At 40.8% G+C, this 22,103-nt stretch overlaps 3 protein-coding genes across 6 annotated transcripts in view; 2 read left to right on the top strand and 1 right to left on the bottom strand.

Annotated features, from left to right (window-relative positions):
• plekhj1 (pleckstrin homology domain containing, family J member 1) overlaps nt 1-22,103 on the top strand; it is a 387,353-nt gene that overhangs the window by 65,985 nt on the left and 299,265 nt on the right. The window lies entirely within an intron of this gene.
• Nucleotides 1-22,103, top strand: part of LOC308093014 (uncharacterized protein) — a 168,342-nt gene that overhangs the window by 87,579 nt on the left and 58,660 nt on the right. The gene's annotated exons all lie outside the window — the stretch shown is intronic.
• Nucleotides 908-20,773, bottom strand: LOC308094514 (spindlin-1-like). 4 transcript variants are annotated; one of them, XM_080441234.1, is made up of 6 exons: nt 20,692-20,750; nt 19,436-19,516; nt 19,245-19,286; nt 15,922-16,193; nt 8,439-8,687; nt 908-5,058 (listed from the first exon to the last, which is right to left on the bottom strand). In XM_080441234.1, exons 3-6 carry the CDS (start codon nt 19,262-19,264, stop codon nt 4,853-4,855), a joined length of 747 nt encoding a protein of 248 aa, XP_080297360.1. In that variant the 5' UTR covers nt 19,265-19,286; nt 19,436-19,516; nt 20,692-20,750; the 3' UTR covers nt 908-4,852. The 4 variants fall into 4 exon arrangements, with proteins under 4 accessions (XP_080297360.1, XP_080297361.1, XP_080297359.1 ...); XM_080441235.1 differs by lacking the exon at nt 20,692-20,750 and adding an exon at nt 20,041-20,660; XM_080441233.1 differs by lacking the exon at nt 19,436-19,516 and having other exon boundaries at nt 20,692-20,773.

The raw sequence follows: 22,103 nt of genomic DNA, 5'->3' as shown, positions 1-22,103 counted from the left end.
CTCCAAAACAGGCTTGTATATTGTATATTGTTCAGTGACTAATAGATTGTAATAGCAGTTTGTGACGGTACTGGGAAGCAACTTGACGCCTGCATGTTTCAAGAACATTTCCAAAATCTCCAACTAAACTGCCCATAAAAAAATCGGAAACTTAACTTCGATCAATTATGTCTCCACTTCAGTAATACCGATTGGTATTGTATTTTATACAATTTTTATCGTTGATTAGTCACCTTTACAATGAGGTATAACTTGTAAGGATCGTGCAATGAGCAACACAGCTAAACGTGTAGGTAGTGCCCCCCAAATATTTGCCAAAATCCCCCAATATCCCCCTTCTGTTGGTAATCACTCTCGTTTTGAGCGGCCTGCCAGCACACACACAACTGCTGGCACCAGAGCATGGGTCCTGCAACTTTGTTGAGTTTGTGTATGCTCCAAGCAGCAACACTACCCCCATGGAAAGATGCCACGTCTGTCCCTTAGGGATAAGGCCCGTGCAATAGGGCAAGTGGAAGCTGGTGTTCCGTTACAGTGTCAGCATTATTTGGTGTCAGCCCTGGAACCATTTGCTGGCAGGTGTGTGACTGGCACCTCCTAAGCATGGGTCCTGCAACTTTGACATCCGTCTGTGGCACCGTTCTGCCTGTAAATCTCTGGAAGAAAGCCTATGGTTCCTCCGTGAAGCAAGGGTGAGGAACCGGTCTTCACTTTTGTGTGACACTGTAGAAAAGTTGAAATATGGAGATACAAGGGTTCGGCCTGCCAGCTACGAGGTGATCATGTATCACTTATCAACGGTTATAAATTCATGCGTTATCATTAAATGATGCTACTCGACACCCTTTGAAAACAGTGGTGTTCCAGCAAGTAGAACATAAAATAACTCTCACACGCTCCATTCAAGTTCTTACAAATGTTTCACATTATATTTACAAGTTACAGCACACCTGTAGGGTCACAATATGCATGATAACAATGTGAGGTCTGAATATGTTTCATCAACAGTTTTGGCAAAGTGTACAGAGACAGACTTACAGTAAATCCAAAATAAAATATGAAGACAATGTCTGGAACCGATCAGATGAGACAATACCGTACATGATGTAAGTGCACAAACGATGAGAGATCATGATATCAGAATTATTAATAATGTTATAATGTACAAAATCGTTGCGTTTTGCATTCATAATTTTTAACAGAAATCCAGCAGATTTCGGCTGGCTGGCTTCTGGTCTCTTAACATAATTATTACAATAACTTGTTCTCACTTAAGTCTTCTCAGACCAAAACATCAACCTAATTCGCTGAGTGACAAATTAAGACCGTCACATCCAAAACAATGCCTATATCTTTCATCTTTAATTATCATTAATTTTAATAATGAATGTAGCACTGATTAAATGACTATAAGTTCTTAAATCCTTAACGAAGAACTGAGACTGATTCATGACACGACATTTATCATCTCAACAAAACAGGCAATTTTTTTTTTTTTTTACCAAAGCTTTTGCATTACCAGCAGCAGCAATATCAGATATTCCAGATAAATAGTGTATAAAAAAACTTACAAAAAAGAAAAAACAAGAGGTATAAGTATACGCATCATCGAAAACTCTTTGCTTGATGGGTAACTTAGAAGTCGACGCCATTTTGGGCTCCGACGTTGCACTTACACGAGTGTTGATTATTACACAAAGAAAAGAAAACTAAACATTTCTCCAGCTCCGTTTCCGTTTCAGAGCCCTTCCAATAGATACAAATGCTTTGTCTGCAGGTCAGTGAACCTTACAGCTTGAATAAACGTAGAATCTAAAATATAGGAGTGACAAAACAAAACAATGTTTTAACATATTAGTCACCCCCTCCCCCATGCCAGTAAACACTGACTACAAAGAAATAACGGAGCTACCAGGGGCCCCGTGTCCACAAAGAACGCCTTTTGAGCTGAGGAAGTGCTTTGGATATCGCTCATACACAGCTTTGGATATCATGTCCATAGTGGATATCATGTCCATAGTGGATATCATGTCCATAGTGGATACTGTATCATGTCCATAGCGCTCATAATCTATCAACCACTGAGGTCCTCACTGCTCAAACGTCCAGCCATCTGAGACAGTTTTATGCACAAAAAGCTTAGCTATAAAACAACAGTAAGCAAGGGCTTCTCATGGTTGTGATAACAATTCAAACGTTGGTAAACGACCGGGTTTGTCAGAGAGTCGTTTCCGATACCTGTATCGGAAAAGCCGCCGATACTGCCTAAAATGCTGGCATCGGTATTGGCGAGTATGCCAGTCTATGCCATTCCCATACCACATAATTCTGTATTTTGAATGCTTCAGTTGATGTTGCACTACGGTTTTATAGCTTTATACATTAATTTTATTTATTTATTAAAATTTAATACCTGTAAAGGTCCATTTGGAACCCCCTCAAGGAACCCTCAGGGTCCCTTGCTGGACCCCACTTTGGGCAGCCATAAAACGAGTGTTTTAACTGTGTGTATGCGGCCTCGGGAACAGCTGAAGCGTGATGCTTGGCGCTGGGAAGAGGAGGGGACCTCCCTCTTTCTTTGGTGTTTCAAACAGGTGGGTGTGGTTGCGCCCTGAAGCGCTCACTGCTGCGTCCTGTACAACCACGCCCACCTGGTCGAAAGACCAAAGAAAGAGGGAGCAACACCAGTGCGTCTTTACCATAGAATTGCATGGCTCTGCCAACTAAAAAAAGGTGTTCTTTGTGGACACAGCCCCTAAGGGAAAGAGGGCGGTGGGGGGGGCTTCTCCCGTTGTAGGAAAAACAAAACACTATAGCAGGTAACGCTTGGCAACACTGCAACATCCTGAGTGTCAATTTAAAGCAGTGGTTCTCAAACGTTGGGCGTTACACGCCTGAGAGGGTACAAATGGACCCTTCCGGGTCCCGGTCCATTTGGTTCCATTTGTACACTCTCTCAGTTAAACACCTGTTACACAAAATGTCCATTTGGAACCCCCTCAAGGAACACAGAGGGTCCCGCCTGGACCCTACTTTGAGAACCACTGATTTAAAGTGAAATGGCTCTTTGGTAGAGGTCTGGGTTGTCTAGTTTACCTTTGCAATGATCCAACTACAACATATCGGTGAGATAATCTTCAATAGCTGCTCCGTTTAAGTAGAAATTAATATTCCAAAATAGATTATTTTGTCCTCATTGACAGGTCTCAAAGTCACTCTTTTAGCAGACAGACAAACACAAAAAAGAGGATTGTATAATAATATTACAAAACCCCACGTTCCTTTAAAGGTAATTTTATACATTGTCAGAAGCCACTTGGAGAGAGCTGTTCCACCGTGCAATGCCAAGTCCAAGGTGGCAAATACATTTGGATTATCGCACCACTGGAACTTCTGCATCCCTATTCCGGGGAAAAATAGCAGATCTACAAGCTCACAATGCATATAGAAGATATTTGAGTTACATCGTGGCAAGTTAACTTACAACCCAAACCTCTATTAAAGTCGTTCTGCTGTAACGCTGAGAGTGTAACAACTGACCCATTATGAAGGGCTTTACAGAACGGGGAGCGACTGACACGCCTTAGTAATGCATTTTCAATGACAGGCGGGGCGACTAGTTTGGATCTGAAGGGGCAACGCCATCCCGTGAAATTGTGGCGCTTGTTTCACTGCACACACACACCCTATAACCCGCGACAAGAGCCGGATTATTGTCAGTTTCTTTTTTTTCCCCCTCACGTGAGACGCAAGGACAAGGATTTGAATACAGCTGAAGTGGGTGTAGAATAGATCGCCGCCTGGCGTTTACTGGCGGGAGTGATTGTGTGTGTGTGTGTGTTCATGAGGAGCGCAGTGCTACCCCCCCCGCTGATCCAAGCGAGAACGCCAAGCGTAGTGTGTGTCGCTCTCCCGTCTGAAAAAAACCTTTACACTATCCTCGTTATAGATGGAGACTAATGCTTGTATAGTGAGTAGTGGTTGGGAAAAAAACGTTCATTTCAGTGAACGAACTATTTCGTTCACGGCAATGATCTGTTCAAATTAGGCCTGACCTCGACTAAGTCGACTAGTCGACTGGTTAGTCGCGGGGGGTCCGAGTCGACTAAGTGTCTCTTAGTCGACTCTAGTCGGAAAAAAAAAAAAAAAAAGAAGTTTTTTTTTTTATTATTTTTTTTTTAAGGGCCAAAAATGTTTTAAATTGTTTTTTGGCCAAGTCTACGCCTGCAACCACACGTAACTTCCACTTTATTCTTCTTATTCCTCGTCTTTGTATTGGTATTGTTTGTGTTGGAGCGCCTCAGTGCGGCTGCAGAGTTCATGTGCAACCTCTTCCAGAGAGAGATAGAGACACTAGAAACTCTGCTGGAGACAAAACAAACTGTGTAGACTTGGCCCTTTGAAATAAAATGTATTTTGGCCCCCAAATTTTTTTATTAGTCGACTGCCAGTCGACTATTGGCAATTAGTCGCCAATTAGAGTAAACAAATCCTTAGTCGGGGACAGGCCTAGTTCAAATGATCCGTTCAAATGATTCGTTCAAATGATTCGTTCATGTCTAGTGAAAAACAACCGTCTGTCGTGGGAACAGCCCGCCCTCCCGTCCTGTCTATGGGGGGGAGGGGACGGGGCGGGGCATGAACGAAAGCGTGAACGTAACAGCTTCAGGAAGTGAACGGGTTCGTTCATGCCAAAGAACTAGCTCTTTTGAACGAATCGATCGTGAACGACCCATCACTAATAGTGAGATAACATGTTGAGTGTGGTTGGTTGGTTGGTAACAGAGGGGGGGGGGGGGGAGCTGAGACAGTCTGTCAGTCAAGTCAGTACGAGGGGTGGTGGTCTTCACCACTAGGTGGTCTTCACCAGGTCGTACACGTGGATGTGATAGTCATCGTCATATTTGATGTAGTACACGGTGGGCTTGGCGGGGACCTGGTAGATGACCAGGCCCGTCCTCTTCAGGCCGTTGTCGGTCACGTACTCCACCTGCTTCCCCACCAGGCTCTCCGTCTCCTCGCCCGGCTTCCTGTCCGCCGGGAGCAGGTGTTTGTTCTCTGGGGAGGAGGAGGAGGGAACACACACACAAAGGTTTGTATGACTATACTTGTGAGGACATTGAAAATAGCTGAAAATGTATCGCCGAAAAACAGAAAGATCTAAGCTAGATCTACAGATCTAGCTGGTAGATCAGCAATTTTTCAGCACCTAAGTATAAATCAGGCATAACTCCAGCACCAAAACTTAACCTCTAAATGTTTAATCCTAATCCCAACATGACTCTTTCCTAATAGTAAACTTAAAGGAATAGTTCACCCGAAAGATTGACTTTGTCGCATTCCTGAGCCAATACTTTCATGACCAGTGAACCGGTAGGCAGCGGTTCCGCTAGGAGACACAAAGGAGACTCTTTGTGTCTCCTGCCGGAACCGCAGCCGGTCATCAAATTATTGGTTTAGGAATGTGAGAAAAGAAAAATCTAAACATCCATGAATTCAAGTCTCCATGGGGTGACTAATCATTATAAAAAAGGCCATTTTGGTGGTGAACTATCCCTTTAACTCTAAAAATATTTAACCATAAATTAAAACAATTTCTTGTTGGGGGGGGGTCCTCACAATGTCCATTTCTGAAATTCTGTGATACTTGGGGGGACAGTGTAAGGGTCCATTTGTGTACACTCTCAGAGTTGCAGACTTCCTGTAAGGTTCCATGATGTTCCTATTTAACTATCAAGTCATTTAGCTGGGGACCCCCTGAATACCATCTCAAGGACCCCCTGGGGGTCCTCCCCAGGGACCTCACTTTGAGAGAACCACTGACATCCCTTATTCTGGGTCAAACATTCAGTGAAAACAATGCCAACGCGTCGTGGTTGTGAGCTCGTGGAGCAGCTAATTTCCGAGAGAGAGAGATTTTGTGGCGGACTTGGTATAGAACCCTGAGGGACTCCCAGGGTTTAACTTGTAAAACCCCCCATTACAAAAATAGCTCATCTACAAGCTCACCAACGCGTCACATGACATCAACAACATGTCGTGAGCTATTTTTGATCATTTTTTAAAATGTGAAAGAAAAATGCCCAAAATAGGGACAACAGGAAAGGGAGTAGGGAGATGAACCTTGACCTCAACCAGCCTGTTCCCAGTGTATCTGCAGCCTGGTCCAGATCATTCCCCTGCTGCTCAAGATCACAATTTGAACCAAACAACTGAACCAACAGATTGTGTAAGCAGTGCTGCCATGTGCGCTTATTATAAGCGACTTTGGGCTTCTTTTCTTGTAAAGGGTTGCGTTTTTTTTTGTGCTTGTTTCTGAAGTGTAGTTGCTTATTTGAGGCTTGCTTCCAAATCTTTTTTATAATTATTTATTAACCCATTAAGACCTGAGAAGATTCTAGAAATGTCTTCTAAATCCTAACAATTTTTTGAAAAAAAAAAACTTTTTTTTCTCCTCGATTTTTCAAAAATAGCAGATATACAAGCCGCGCTATGAGCTTGTATATCTGCTATTTTTGAATAGCCTAAAGAAATCTAAAGTGACACAGATGCGTTCCAGGTATCAATGGGTTAAACCAGTGGTTCTCAAATATTTTCATGCCATGAAACCCCAAAATACTATTAATATCTATTTGTCCCTATAACCCCCCATCTGAGAATGTTTTGTGCCAGGGAAGAATCTTCCAAATATTGCCCATTTTAGGTCAAGATTCTTTAGGAAAATAGCAGATCTACAAGCTCACGATGCGACGCGTTGTGAGCTTGTAGATCGGCTATTTTCAAAACGCCAACGTATACAGTATATAGGTGCTCAACGTGGTCTTTATTTTGCTTTGTGAATAGACTATTCAAGGTAAAAAAATTTGCTCTCGTTTTGGAAAGCACTTTGGGTCAACTGCTGTTGTTTTTAAATGTGCTATATACAGTACATACACTTGACTTGACTATAGTCGCTTCTTTTGGGCTTGTTTTCCTAGACCTAGGTTGCTTATTACCGACACAAAATGTGGCAACACTGATTGTAAGTCATTGTGACATCTCCCTCACCGCTTCCACTGCTGTTCTGGGGGTCAGAGAATGTTCAGCACAAAATGTTCAGCACAGATCCATTCATTCCAGCAGGAGGTACAACAGCTGTACACTGGGAATGAAGCCAAATGAAAAGCTCACGACTGAAACATCTTGTCAGAGCCATAAAGTCCTAATCTGTAGGTTTGTGAAACGGCAGCCATACACACCGCACTAGCAGTGTGTCCTTTAAACCAGTGGTTCTCAACCTGTGGGTCGGGATCCCCAGGGGGGTCCCCACTTGATTTTGGGGGCAGGTCTCCAGATGACAGTGAATTGACAATTTAAAGGACTTTTAAGGCATTTTTAATACAAAAAAAAGACCATTACTGCATCAAAAGTTGTCAACAAACTATACTATTTCGAGCTTGCATATCTGCTATTTTTTATACTTTTGTGTGACTTTTACAAAAAAAAAAAAACACAAAAAGTTAAAATGTGGAGATAGGAGTTCTGCCCCGACAGCAACGATATTATGGTCTCAGAGATTTTTCCTAAGAACTCCTGCACCTCCTCCAGATGTCCTGACTCTCTGAACTAGTTTGGATAACCTGTCCGAACCGTTTTTTTTTCAACGTTGGAAGGAGCATGTATTGTCCTTCAGTCTTATTTTGATTTAGTTCCAACATAGTTACCCTGGCTGGTTGTTTAGTTCCAACATATTTACCCTGGCTGGTTGTTTAGTTCCAACATAGTTACCCTGGCTGGTTGTTTAGTTCCAACATAGTTACCCTGGCTGGTTGTTTAGTTCCAACATAGTTACCCTGGCTGGTTGTTTAGTTCCAACATAGTTACCCTGGCTGGTGGTTTAGTTCCAACATAGTTACCCTGGCTGGTTGTTTAGTTCCAACATATTTACCCTGGCTTGGTGGTTTAGTTCCAACATATTTACCCTGGCTGGTTGTTTAGTTCCAACATATTTACCCTGGCTTGGTGGTTTAGTTCCAACATAGTTACCCTGGCTGGTTGTTTAGTTCCAACATATTTACCCTGGCTGGTGGTTTAGTTACAACATAGTTACCCTGGCTGGTGGTTTAGTTCCAACATAGTTACCCTGGCTGGTTGTTTAGTTCCAACATAGTTACCCTGGCTGGTTGTTTAGTTCCAACATAGTTACCCTGGCTGGTTGTTTAGTTCCAACATAGTTACCCTGGCTGGTTGTTTTGGGTTTAGTTCCAACATAGTTACCCTGGCTGGTTGTTTAGTTCCAACATAGTTACCCTGGCTGGTTGTTTTGGGTATTGTTCCAACATAGTTACCCTGGCTGGTTGTTTAGTTCCAACATAGTTACCCTGGCTGGTTGTTTTGGGTATTGTTCCAACATAGTTGCCCTGGCTGGTGGTTTTGGGTATCGTTCAAACATAGTATACCTGACTCCGGCGTACCTGACTCCGGCAGGACACGTAGGTCTCCGTCCTTGTAGTCGTCCCATAGCTGGTACATGTAGAGCACGGGGTCCTTCTCGTAGGTGATGTAGTACCAGTGGGTCATGACGGGCGCGCGGGACAGCACCATGCCCCGCCACTCGTTCTTCTCGCCGTCCTCCTTCTCGAACAGGTGCTCCACCGCCCGGCCCACCAGCTCCTCCGCCCCGGAGGGGATCTTGATCATCTTGTTTACTGTGGAGAGAGAGAGAGAGAGAGAGAACGTACTGCTTACAGCCAGTGTTGATTTCGTCGACTAAAACTATGACGAAAAACGTTCGTCGACTACCTTTTTTCAGTAACGAAAACTACATAAAAACCAAATAAAAACGAAGCTAGACGACTAAAACTATGACGGAATATATTGACAATTTCGTCAACAAATAAAAACTAGACTAAAATGTTATGAGGGACTAGTGGAGAAGAGATCCACTAGAACTAAAAAAGACAAGTCATTTTATGTTTGGTTGGGTGTTGCGCTCTGAAAATAGCAGATCTACAAGCTCACAACACGTCGCAGCGCGAAGCTTTGTAAGCTTGTAGATCTGCTATTTTCAGCATGCAAGTATAAGACCAGCCATTACGACGCCTTAAGGTCCGCCAAAATACATTTTAGTCGAGCAAATCAACTGTAGATTTAGTCGACTATAATCTTATGATATTTAGTGGACTAAAACTAGACTAAAAACTAAAAAAAATCAGATGACTAAAATATTACTAAAACTAAACTGTATTTTTTTGCTGTCAAAATCAACAGTGCTTACTACTAGAAGACTACTAGAAGACAATTACGGTTTACCGTGGGAAGAGAGAACGTACTGCTTACTACAAGAAGACTAGAAGACTAATTACTGTTTACTGGGTGACGGGGCTTTTTCAATTGCAGCCCCCCCCTCCCTTTGGAACCCACCCCCACCTCACTCACATCAAAGCCGTCCCCATCCTTGCCGTGTTCAAAGCCTCCCTCAAAACCCACCTTTTCAGACTTGCTTTCCCCGCCTAACTCAAACCAAATCTCCCTTTCTGCTGATTAGTCTTAGCTTAATGTTTTTTACTTTATTTTCTCGCTCCTAATAAAGTTGTTTATTTTGATTTGTTTTGTAAAGCGACTTTGGGTACTAAGAAAAGCGCTATATATATATACATATAAGTCTGATGTATTATTATTATTTTACTGTGGGAGGAGAGAACGTACTGCTTACTACAAGATGACTGCTAGAAGACTAATGACTGTTGGTGCGGAAAGTAGACAATCATATCATTTGTTTTGTGGCGGGCGGGTGAGGACACTGTAACCGTGTGTTGTTGTTTTTCTCCCCAGGGATCAATAAAAAAGATATCCATCTATCTATCTATCTAGATTGGCTATTTTCGGTGTGTGCAACACCGATGTGCAACCAAGTATAAATCTGGCTTACGCCAACATGATCAATTGCAATGTAGGCATTTATCACACGGTATGAGGTAAACGCATGCATCAAATGCAGAGAGACAGTGTAGTGCAATGGTTCTCAAAATCCAGGGGTCCTTGGAGGGGTTCCCCAGCAAAAGTGGTTACCGTGGCTATTTAAAAATAGCAGATATACAAGCTCACAGCGCGTCACTTCGTGCTGCGCTGCGAACTTGTACATCTTCTATTTTTGAAAAATCTTGAAAGTGCTTTAACATGTTTTGAATAATTTTGAGATTTTTAACACAAATCTTCTCCTCTGGGGGTCCCTGGCACAAAAGATTTTCAGATGGGTGTCCGTGGCCAATTTGGGGGTCCTTGGCACAAAAAGTTTGAGAACCACTGATGTAGTAGTGCCTTAGTAACAGGATCACAGGTAATCCAAGGAGGATGCTAGGTAAGCAATGAGCCTATAGCATCAGTCTAAATAAAATTATATCTAAATGACATTTTTAACATTGTGGTCCAGAAAAACAAGCCCGAGTAACAAATACGTGAGCTATTGATCTTTTCTCATGTCCAACTCAACAGACTAAATAAATAGCCTACTATATATATTAGGGCTGTCAACTTTCCTCAGAAATGATATTCGAATATTGGTCTTAAAAATTGGCAGATATTCTAATATATTCGAATATTATTATTATAAAAAATATATATATTTCAAAAACAAAATTGACATAAACAATACAAAAAACAATGTATCGAGTGCTCGGATCCAATAAAACATATATTTTGTTTGTTTTTATAACTTGATACATTGTTTTTTGTATTGTCCCTGTCAAATAAACATGCTGGTGTAATATGTTCTGCTGTTAACGCCCCAATAAAATAGGCAAAAAATGTTTTCTTTGAGTACATTGTAAAAGCAAAATTTGCAAAAGAAACCAGACAAATAACATCAGATAATTAATCTTCACTAATTACCAACATTAGCTTCCAAGACTTCCATGTTTGTTTGTTGGGCCCTCTCTAGCTTTAACCCAATGCCAACATCATCTGTTAACCCATTAACACATTGGGTGCCAGAGGTTTATTAAAATATTATACTTTGAGTGCCAGGACTTTTTAAACATTTTGAACCTTTTTCAAGTAGTCACAAAAAAAATTCAGTGATCACCGTCCTCACGGTGATCCCCTCATTACACACATACAGGTCTCGTACAATCGGGGGGAAAAAATTTAAAACATTCGGAAATCCATTCCATAGTTGACATTAACATTGTAAAAAAAAAAAGTGCACAGGAGCCGAGATACAGGTTTTTGAAGTCATAAGTTAACCAGGAGGTGGATTGGAGTCTAAATCTTGTAGGAGTGATATTTCCTGTTGCTGTGAAGGAAAAAAAAAAAAAAAATTAAAAAAAAAAAAGTAATTTTTTATTTTTTTTTTCAAAAACCGTATATATACGGTTTTGGCACTCAACGTTAGTATGCGCAAAACCGTATATATACGGTTTTGGCACCCAATGTGTTAAGACCTGGGACGCATCTGTGTCATTTTTAGATTTGAGCTAAAAAGCATTATTTTACACTTTGGCTATTCAAAAATAGCAGATCTACAAGCTCGTAGCGCGGCACAGAGTGCCGCGCTACGAGCTTGTATATCTGCTATTTTTGAAAAATTTAGAAAATGTGTACAAATCTGTGAATATATATATTTTTAAAGCGAAAATTTGTAACTCATATCTTTGCTTCTGGGGGTCCCTGGAACAATATATTTTGAGATGGGGGGTCCGTGGCCAAATACATATCATTTTGGGGTCCTTGACATTAAAAAGTTTGAAAACCACTGACATAGCAACATACGTTTTTTTCAAAAAACTGTTAGGATTTAGAAGGCATTTGTAGAATCGGAACCTCGGGCCTTAATGGGTTAAAAGTCATTATGTATGGCTGTTTTATTTGTCCTCTGTTACAGTCATTATAAATGGATTTGTGTCCTTTTGTTTTCCTTATTGCACTACCACACAGTATTGGACAACTGGGTGTTGTGCAGCAGATGTACCGAAGCAGATCAACTGCAGCAGATGGAGGTGTTTACTAACTGGGAGGAGATGCACACACACACACACACACACACACACCCTCCATGCACACACACACACACACACACCATGCTGTAGAAATGTGGAATGTGGATCTGTGTTGATTTCGTCGACTAAAACTATGATGATTTTTTTTTTTACTGACGCTGCGACACGTTAAAGGTAGGGCAAGTGATTTTCTTTGGTTAAAATAAGTGTTAAATAGCTCTATATTCTGAAAGTACTCATTGCTATAGAGTGTTTGTTTATTAAAAGGAGTCTCCTTGTCTCTCCAGCTCTTTATAAAACAGAAAATGCATTTCCAATTTTATCCAATCAGGATAGAGAACTCAATCAGGATACAGATTAAACAAGTGAAATTGGAAGTGATGACACTAAGAAATGAGCAGACAAAATTGGAACTGGAACACTATAAAAATGGATACTTTCTCCTGATTGGCTGAGATTTTGACACCTACCGGAAAATGTATTTTCTGTTTATTACAGAGCTGGAGAGACGGGGAGACTCCGGTTACTGAACACACACTCTATAGCAATGATTACTATCAGAATATAGTGCTTTAACCTTTTAACAAAATACTTTTTGTTTTAACCAAACAATATCACTTACCCTACCTTTAACCAAGTGTAAAATCAGGCATTACGACGCCATCAAGGCCCGCCGAAATACATTTAAGTCGACTAAATCAACAGTAGATTTAGTCGACTATAATCTTATATTTAGTCTGCCAAAACTTTTCAGACGACTGAAATATGACTAAAACTAAATGGAATTTTATTCAAAAGACTGACTAAAACTAAATAAAACATTGTACATATAGTGTTTTATATTTGTTGACGATATGTATTATTGTGTTATCTTTATGCTATGTTCATGAATTGAATACATAGAACCACAATGGAAACAAGTCCCCAGGACTTTTTTGTGTCATCCTTTTAGCCTTAAATCAAGACCTGGAACGCATCTGTGTCACTTTTTAGATTTCTTTGGCTATTCAAAAATAGCAGATCTACAAGCTCATAGCGCGGCACCGAGTGCCGCGCTATGAGCTTGTATATCTGCTATTTTTAAAAAAATCTTGAAAATAAATTGTATTTAATTTTTTCAAAAAAACTGTTAGGATTTAGAAAACATTTTTAAATATCGCCTCAGGACTTAATGGGTTAATGTCTGAATGTACTGTTTACACTGACTAATAAAGTATTCAATCAATCAATCAATGCTGGTGGACATTTGTCGGTAAGAAACTTCATTGCAAGTTATGATCATATGGTTTTGCAAGTATCGAATAAGAGTTGTTCCAATACAGATACCAGTATCGGAAAAGCTGCCGACACTGCCTACAATAACTGGTATCGGTTATCGGCGAGTATGCCAGTCTAATGCCATTACGATACCACATCATCCATCGTGATGATATATCATTTACTGTAATCAATTATTTTGTATGCTGCAGTTGATGTTGCACTTCTGAAACTTTTTGAATTTCAAGGACCCCCATAACTCTGAAGAGTTAAAGGTAGGGTAAGTGATATTTTTTGGTTAAAACAAAAAGTATTTTGTTAAAAGGTTAAAACACTATATTCTGATAGTAATCATTGCTATAGAGTGTTTTTTCAGTAACAGATGTCTCCCTGTCTCTCCAGCTCTTTAATAAACAGAAAATACATTTTTCGGTAGGTGTCAAAATCTCAGCCAATCAGGAGAAAGTACCCATTTTTAAGCTTAATTTGTATAGTGTTCCAGTTCCAATTTTGTCTGCTCATTTCTTAGTGTCATCACTTCCAATTTCACTTGTTTAATCTGTATCCTGATTGAGTTCTCTGTCCTGGTTGGATAAAATTGGAAATGAAACTGAAACTGAAACGAAAATGCATTTTCTGTTTAATAAAGAGGTGGAGACACAAGGAGACTCCTAATACTGAACAAACACTCTATAGCAATGAGTACTATCAGAATATAGAGCTATTTAACACTTATTTTAACCAAAGCAAATCACTTACCCTACCTTTAAAGACCTGTAAGGTTTAGAGTTCCCTAACTGGGCCGGCCTGAACAATTACCATAATTTTAGGCCCGACAAACAGAAAAGGTGTCATCGTGTGCTTAATGTCCTTAAAGTCACGCATCCAACAAGCTTTGAACTGAGCAGATTGGACCTTCCGTTACAGAGATGATGGCCAAAACATCTTGAAAACTGCCACTTTCACAGTTTTTCGATGTTTTGGCCATTTTCTCATCTCCTGCCTCCTGTGATTTGGGATGTTGTGTGAACATTCAGCAACGTAGGGGTGTGTGTGTGTGTGTACGCACGCACACACACACACACACACACACACACACACACACACACACACGCGACTCAAAGCCCAACTGGCCATTCCGAACTAGATAGATCAGTTGCACTGAGTAAAACGCCATCTGATAAGTTTATCCCAGCTGTAAAACTTGATATGAAAGTGATATACATAGAATACTGCCCAGGCACCCGGGGTCAGTTACAGAGAGCACCCACCATTATCACATACTGTAGCGGTGCAGCTAATAAGCTTTAAATAAATAACCTGTAACCTCCTCTTAAATTACAAGACATCCAGAGATGGCTCAGCCCCATCTGACTAGTTATTAACACAGCAGCCATTTGCCTGCTGTGTTCAGTGGATGGAGCCTTTTGCCTTAATACATTATAATTGTCCTCCATAACTATTTCTAAAATAAATAAAATATTTAAGGTGTTTCATAGGGCAATTATAATGTATTAAGGCATATATGGCTTATTAGTATTGATAAAGGATGAGGCCGCACAGCTCTTAGCCACGATGCAAACTTTTAATAAAAGAAACCAACGTTTGGACAATGAAGTCTTCCTCAGGGTTTAACAGAAGATGAAGGGACTGGGACAACGGTGAACTCGTTACACGGAAGTGTCCTCAATCTACCCATCAGCATGGGTGGGGTGGGTAATAACCCGTTACTGACAAGTGACCAACACACTATTTCAGTATGACTGAATTGTGTACAGTAGGTTTTTTCATTATTCATATTAAAAATTAAATATACAACAATAATATACAAAAAGATACATAATTCTGGGACGCTCTGAGAAATATAAATATACATACATTGTACCAAATAGGAAAACAAACAGTAAAAAACAACAACGAACTGGATCAAGAACTCTCCAGAGCAATGCAGGAGGGGACAATACCAGAACTCATTTGTGGAGAGCTCTTGGATCAGAGGCTACACAAGGAAACACCACTTTGGGTCGTCTGTCTGCTTGACACGTTCGGGTCAATTAAATATAGCAAAAAAAAGTATCAATGATTTTTTATATTATTGAAGACAGTTAACACATTAACCGCCAAGAACGTAGTCCTACGGTCCGTTAAATCCAACTGTTTCCGGCCTCGTTCTACAGACGAAACTGAAACTCAATTCTCTTCCTGTAGTTTTTTCTCCTCGCATTTCACTGTTTAACGTAATCCGCTCTAACTACAACATGGATACCCCGTTTGACACGTGGTTTTCACTGGGAGATACAGTGGGATGTCGCGGATGTAAACAGACCGTGTACGGCTCAATCTTAAGGATTTTAACAAGATCTATGGCGACATGAAAAAAACAAAAAAACAACAAAAACACCTTGGCACTGGTGAGTACATTATGAGATTAACCTCTGGCGGTCGATGTGTTAAGGGTGGAAAGAACTTTAGGAGAAAAAATATATTCTAAGAAGCATCGTGGCTAAGAGCTGTGTGGCCTCATCCTTTTTCAATACCATTACCTGCCGTGGTCAGCACGTCATCAACACAGGTGTGCGCTCCCTCCTCTGTGTTTGCCTGCACATAGGGCTTATTAGCCAGGGATCCTTTACCTGTAAAAAAACGTGATGTATCGGGAAGCATCTCCTCGTCGTCGCGACCAACTCACCGACTTTCTCCGTCAGCACCTGCAGGTTGGACACGCGGTCGTCCTGGAACAGCTCGATGCCGTAGACGCAGTCGAAGCCGTCGTACTTGACCATGTAGAGGTTCTTGTTGACGCTGAGGCGCTCCAGCACCGTGCCCTTCCACTTGGTCAGGTTGCCCTTCTCCCTCCAGTTGTGCTGGATCCTCAGGCCCAGCAGGTTGTCGGGGTCCGGCGTCGTGGTGGAGGACGAGGACGACGACGAGCTTTCGCTCAGCTCCCCACAGCTACGCTTCCTGGAAGAGGACAGAGTACAGACAGACACACGTTCACTTAGTTAACTCATTCAATCCGGGAACCGATCCGAGTCACTTTAGATGTTTTTTGGCTATTCAAAAATAGCAGATATACAAGCTCATATGAGCTTGTAGATCTGCTATTTTTGAAAGATCGTGAACATTTGTGTATATCTTTGAATATGTATATATATGTTTTTAACTCAAATCTTTGCTTCTGGGGGTCCCTGGAACAAAATATTTTGAGATGGGGGTCCGTGGAAAAAGTTTGAGAACCACTGATATTATGGAAACATAAGTTTGTTTTTTGTTTTTTAATTGAAAGGATTTAGAAGACGGAAGCAATGATTTGAGTAAAAAAAAAATCGCTTTAAAAAAAACATATAGGCCTATATTCAAAGATAAATAACAGATGCTTTCCGGGGTTCCCAGATGCTTTCTCCTTAGTGGGCTAACTACAGTGTGCACTCTTCAAATCAAACAGAATCAGGTACTCTTGATAGCAATTTGACTTATTGATTTAAAAAACAAGCTCACAGATTCGTTTAGACTTTTGCTCATCTCAATCGATTTGGAGATGTTACAGTGTGAGAGCAGCTGAGGAGTAGAATACATAACATAATATATGGGATGGGTATTGGCAACATAAAAAAGCATGGGATCGAATAAATACAAAACATGGGAAACTGCAGATTGCCTTTTCAAACCCTCATTGCACATCTTCCCTAAGGCCGTGGCCCAGGAGGAATATGCCAAAGAAAATAAGGCTGTATATATATATATATATATATAATTGCTGCCTCCTCGTCAAATGGCAATATGTAACCGTGGCTTTATCCATTTGGGTTAATTGAATTAATTCCATTTTGCAATGCAGTGCACTGCTGCCTACCAGCCAGGCCTCCAGTTCCTGTCCCTCCCAGCTGATTCCTCTCGAGAATAATTAAGTGTTCTCTGCAGACAATCAAGTGTCCCAGAGCAGTGCAGTGTGCGCGTCCATTCTGTTTCCCTGGTAGACAAGTACACAGTAAGGTCTAGGGATGGGCTCATAGACTGTATAAAAGAGATGGACAAAGCCAGACCGCTGGTTTCTAAAGACCGAAAATGAAGCCGATTGTTCAGAAATTTGAAATCCGCCATCTCTAATATAAGCCCAAAAGCACGTCGGGAACAGGAACCGGAAAACAATCCCCAAAGAATGCTATTGGTTGGGTAGCTTGTCAATCAAGAGCGGGGGGGCGGGGAATGAATGCTATTGGTTGTGTAGCTTGTCAATCAAATCATCCCACCCCTCCTAGAGAATAGCCTACTTTATCGTCAATTTTAAAATAAATGGGACCATAATTTAGCAAAACGCATATCATGATGATTGAAAGGAGACTTTAAACTAGCGACTGGAAGCATATAGAATTTATGACCATTTTTATTAAGGTAAAGAAATCTAGTCTTACTGACGTAATTGACGTAATTATTCCCGTTTACCAATCCTGCCACTGACGTAAAAAAATATTTTTTTCCAATTTGACCCAAAGACCAAGGAGATATGATTTTTCGAAGATCTAGACTCCCATCCACTTCCTTGTTAACTTAAAAATTCTGTATCTTGGCTCCAGAGTACTTTTTTTTTTTCGATGAAAAATCTCTGACAGTGGGCAAACGCGGCCAGCAATAATTGTGGCAGTGAATGAGTTAAGTTTGTCAAAAACCCATCCGCTTGCGTTAAAATAAATCCTTTCTGACACCCGCAGGGGTAAAACAGCGAAACTACAGGCCATTCATATGAACCGTATCTTCCGTATTGGAGTCAATGTAACAATCTCAAGCTGGCCCCTTGGATGGGCTCCATGCACACCAGCCATATTGGAAAGAAATTGGGCCCTCTTCCTTAACATGAGGATGATTCTAATGAAGGCTCTGTTCCATTTAGTGTAGCACAGTGGTTGTCAAACTTCCCCCCATAACTCTCTGAGGCCCCTTTTTCCACCAAAAGAACTTTGGTTCTAGAACCACGAACCAGTGGCGTTCTAGATTCTTGGTTCACCATGGTGCTTTCTAGCGAACAGGCTTGCGTTTTCCACCAGATTTAACCGGAGCTAATGTCCTCGGGTTCAGTTGGTGGCGCTAATGTACCTAAACACCAAATATTGAAAAGACGAAGGGTACGTCATACACTGAGGGCGTTGCACAACACAAACGGTAAACAGTGTCCATATGTTTTCCCGTGTGAATGTGACAGCTTACACAAGTCCTTTTTTTTAACGTACATTTAAGTCTTGGTTTTTATTGGATCTTTTCATTTTAGCTTTGGCAATGTAAAGGTTTTTTTTTTTTCATGCTTATAAAAGCTATTTGGATTTAATTAGGATGGCGGATCATAGACCATATTCACACGGTGGCCATTTTGGAATTTTACATTGAAAGTGCCACCCGGGTGCCGTGGCAACCGGGGTGGCACTTCATTAACTTTATAGCAATATGGCCGCCGTGTGAATATGGTCTATTTAGATCACCTGCGAGCGTTCGTGCTGTTATTGCAGATGGCATTGTTTATGTTTACATATCGCAACAGTGTCTTCCGTCTTCCAATCTACTGATTATTGACACGCCCACGTATGTCGTCACGGTTCACAAGGTGAACCACCGATTTTGTGTTTCCTGTTCCCGAAAGAAGTTCGGAGTTCGGAACCAACTCATTTTCGGTGGAAACACTCGGAACTGGTTCAAAATTAGGCGGGAAGAAAAAAAAAACTGGTTCAACCCCGGTGTAAAAAGGGCTTCAGAGTGTACAAATGGAACCTAATGGATTTGGTGTCACTTTGAGACCCTTAGCAGAGTGTTTCCAGTGAGCCACCATTGCATAATATCAGCACCCTGACTCTGTTTGACCAGAATGGAACACAATTGTGTATCATTGGTAACACTTGTGAGGGAAGTAAGGAAGAGGCCCAATTTCCAATATGGTTGCTGCTGTGCATAGAGCCTATTTGAACTATAACATGACGTCATGTGTAGAGAGGATACGTTTAAAAGCAGAATTATTTGAATGCCTACCTGCCCCGTTTCTTTGACATGTTTCCATAAATTCACACAAGCCTATAATGGGACACAGAAGGAGAAAGATGGTGGTGGTGGTTATTATGTGGCTGGTTGAAACCAAGGCATTTATTCATGATTACAGTCAAAGCAACATAAATCAAAACTGTTATAATAATAGTGTATTATTAAGCGAACAGAGAATCTACCTCCTGCCGGGTTTATTTCTGCACCAACATCTCAGTCAAAAGTAGTGGTGCAACAGAACTAATCTATTCTTAAAGAATAAACTGAAAATAGCAGATCGACAATTATAAAACAGGGCTGAATGGTTAATCAGCCTAATCAATTAAGTAGATTATATTATACAACATCAACTAGATTGTTTCACATTGATTTGTGTGTGTGTGTGTGTGTGTGTGTGTGTGTGTGTGTGTGTGTGTGTGTGTGTGTGTGTGTGTGTGTGTGTACACACATATATACACACACTAACACACACACACACACTGTACACACACACATAATATAAACATACATATAAAATGCTATTGATTAATTCAATTAATTGAACGCAATCAATACAATAATCACTAAGATCATACATAATTGAAAGTCATCAACAGAATAATCGCCAAGAAGATAATATATAATTCAATTAATTGAAAGTAATCAACAGAATAATCACCAAGAAGAGAACATAAAATTCAATTAATTTAAAGCAATCAATACAATAAACACTAAGATGATCAACGACAGTTGCTTGTTGTATAGCCCTAATAAGTATGTTAAGACAGACAGTTATAGTTTACATTACCTAACAACCGGATGTAAACAACATTAACATAACAGTACATTGTGGCCTATAATGATGTCCTCCCCTGAGTCAGTTCACTTCAGTTCAAACCTATACCAGAGCCAGAGGATCCGTTTCACTGCTAAACAAAACAAACAAGCTGCCATGTCGAGTCCAACTAAAGTTACTCTTTAAACGCAATAAGAAGAGCCACTGATATAACTGAAGCCATTTAACGGTTAACAGGCCATTTAATGGCCTGTTAACCGTTAAATAGCGTCATTTATATCAGTGCTTACATGATAATAAGTATAGCTAAAGGCTACAGATACAGAACGTGTTCCCACAGACATAAGACAGAGAACAGGTCTGTTGGAATGCGTTAGTTTAAAAGGACGACCCGGGATCTATTGATCAACCAGATCATTGATTATTAAACACGTTTTATAATCAATACAGCTGCGATGGATCGCTGTGTTTTTTTTCTTCTTTACACAAGCCCAAACACAAAAGAAACACGCATCGCCATGTAAACGCCTCACACACTATTAGCCTCCATGCTGGACTTTTAAATGATTTATAACGACACCTCACGATGTATATAAACCCTATGTTAATGTATCTCTAATGTTTACACAGACGGTATGGATGATGGTTCATGATCAGGCCTACCTTTAACCTGCTCAACAATATTCACATCTGTTTGTCTTTTGCTAAAGCAGAGCCCGCTTCGCTTCTTTACAGGGAAACAATCGTCATCTGGGGGAACTACAAGTACCAGGGGCTGCCTTCGCCCCGCTCGCAAAGGAGTCTGGGATTTGTAGTCCACCCCTCCTAGGAGGATTAGGTAACTCTGACGCCGAGGTCTATTTTTGACCTCAACCCACCCGATACAGTTATGTGGGTGTATTTGTTTGTTTGTTTGTTTGTTTGTTTTTTGACACATGTGTTAGCATTATAATAAATAGCTAGGCCCGCTTCCAACTGTAAGTTTCTGAAGGAATAAAACTACATTTCCCATCAACCCATGCCATCTACATTAAAGAATCCTTGAAATGATATTCCCAGAAAAAGAAACTTTCTATTCCTGGATTTGTTGGCCTATAGCCCAAATGTTATTCATTCATTCATTACAACGTTATTCCAATCTTTAATGACTTTTCTAGAAAATCTAAAGTATGTACCTGTTTCTCAAACCTTTTCATGTCAAGGACACGCTGTGAGCTTGTAGATCTGCTATTTTTGAATAGCCAACATATAAATGGATACAGTGGTTAAAATGATTGTGATGCTATGTTAACTACATTTTCCTGGAACACCCCCCAGGACCCCTGGGGGTCCCCACTTTGAGAACCGATGTTCTAAAGGCCACCATTATGCATGAATTTGATACAATTGTTAATTAATATAAACCCATTATTCATGGAGTGGCCGGTGTGGAATCATCAGAAAATGTTTCACTTCTACACATGTAATTCTGATTCAACAGAACTGAACATTTAATGTGATGTGTTTGTCAGGTTCAATCCGGCCGAGTCATGCCCAAGAATATAACATGGTACCCAATGCCTCGCTGCTTGGCACTCAGCATCAAGGCCAGGGCTGGGTTTGGGGTATAGGCTAAGTCCATGACCCTGTGACATGACCGACTGGTGTCCCCAGGGTTGTGTAAGCTCAGCTGTACTTTTCACCCTTTATACTGACAGCTGTCGTACTGAGGAATGTCTGTCTGAATGTCGCACTGACAAACCAGACCAATACATTCTAAAGTACTCTGATGATACAGTTTTGATTTCTCTTTTGGATAGTTCCAGTGATCCTGGACTGCACCAACACAGAGTAAATAAGGTGGTGGAGTGGAGTGATAACAACGCTCTTATCATTAACACAAAAAAGACAGAGGAGATTGTTTTTGGTGCCCCACTAGAGATACACAGATCCCCCATTACTATTCATAGTGAACAGATCAACCAGGTATGTTCGTATACATACCTAGGAGTAGTAATTGACCACCTTCTGTCATGGAAAGACCAGATTGAATCAGTGGGTAAGAAGACAAAGCAAAGAGTCTATTTCCTTCGCCG

Source organism: Gymnoscopelus braueri (genome assembly GCF_963280865.1).
Source record: "Gymnoscopelus braueri genome assembly, chromosome: 10".
NCBI classification, from domain to species: Eukaryota; Metazoa; Chordata; class Actinopteri; order Myctophiformes; family Myctophidae; genus Gymnoscopelus; species Gymnoscopelus braueri.
The sequence above is the reverse complement of the archived record's forward strand: the minus strand, read 5'-3'. Positions and strand labels throughout refer to the sequence as shown.

Coding starts and splice junctions, on each gene's coding strand:
- LOC308094514 (XM_080441233.1), bottom strand. CDS start 19,264: ATGTCAAAGAAACGGGGCAG. Junction 16,194..19,244: donor ATGTCAAAGAAACGGGGCAG/GTAGGCATTCAA, acceptor GTCCTCTTCCAG/GAAGCGTAGCTGTGGGGAGC. Junction 8,688..15,921: donor GGTGCTGACGGAGAAAGTCG/GTGAGTTGGTCG, acceptor CTCTCTCCACAG/TAAACAAGATGATCAAGATC.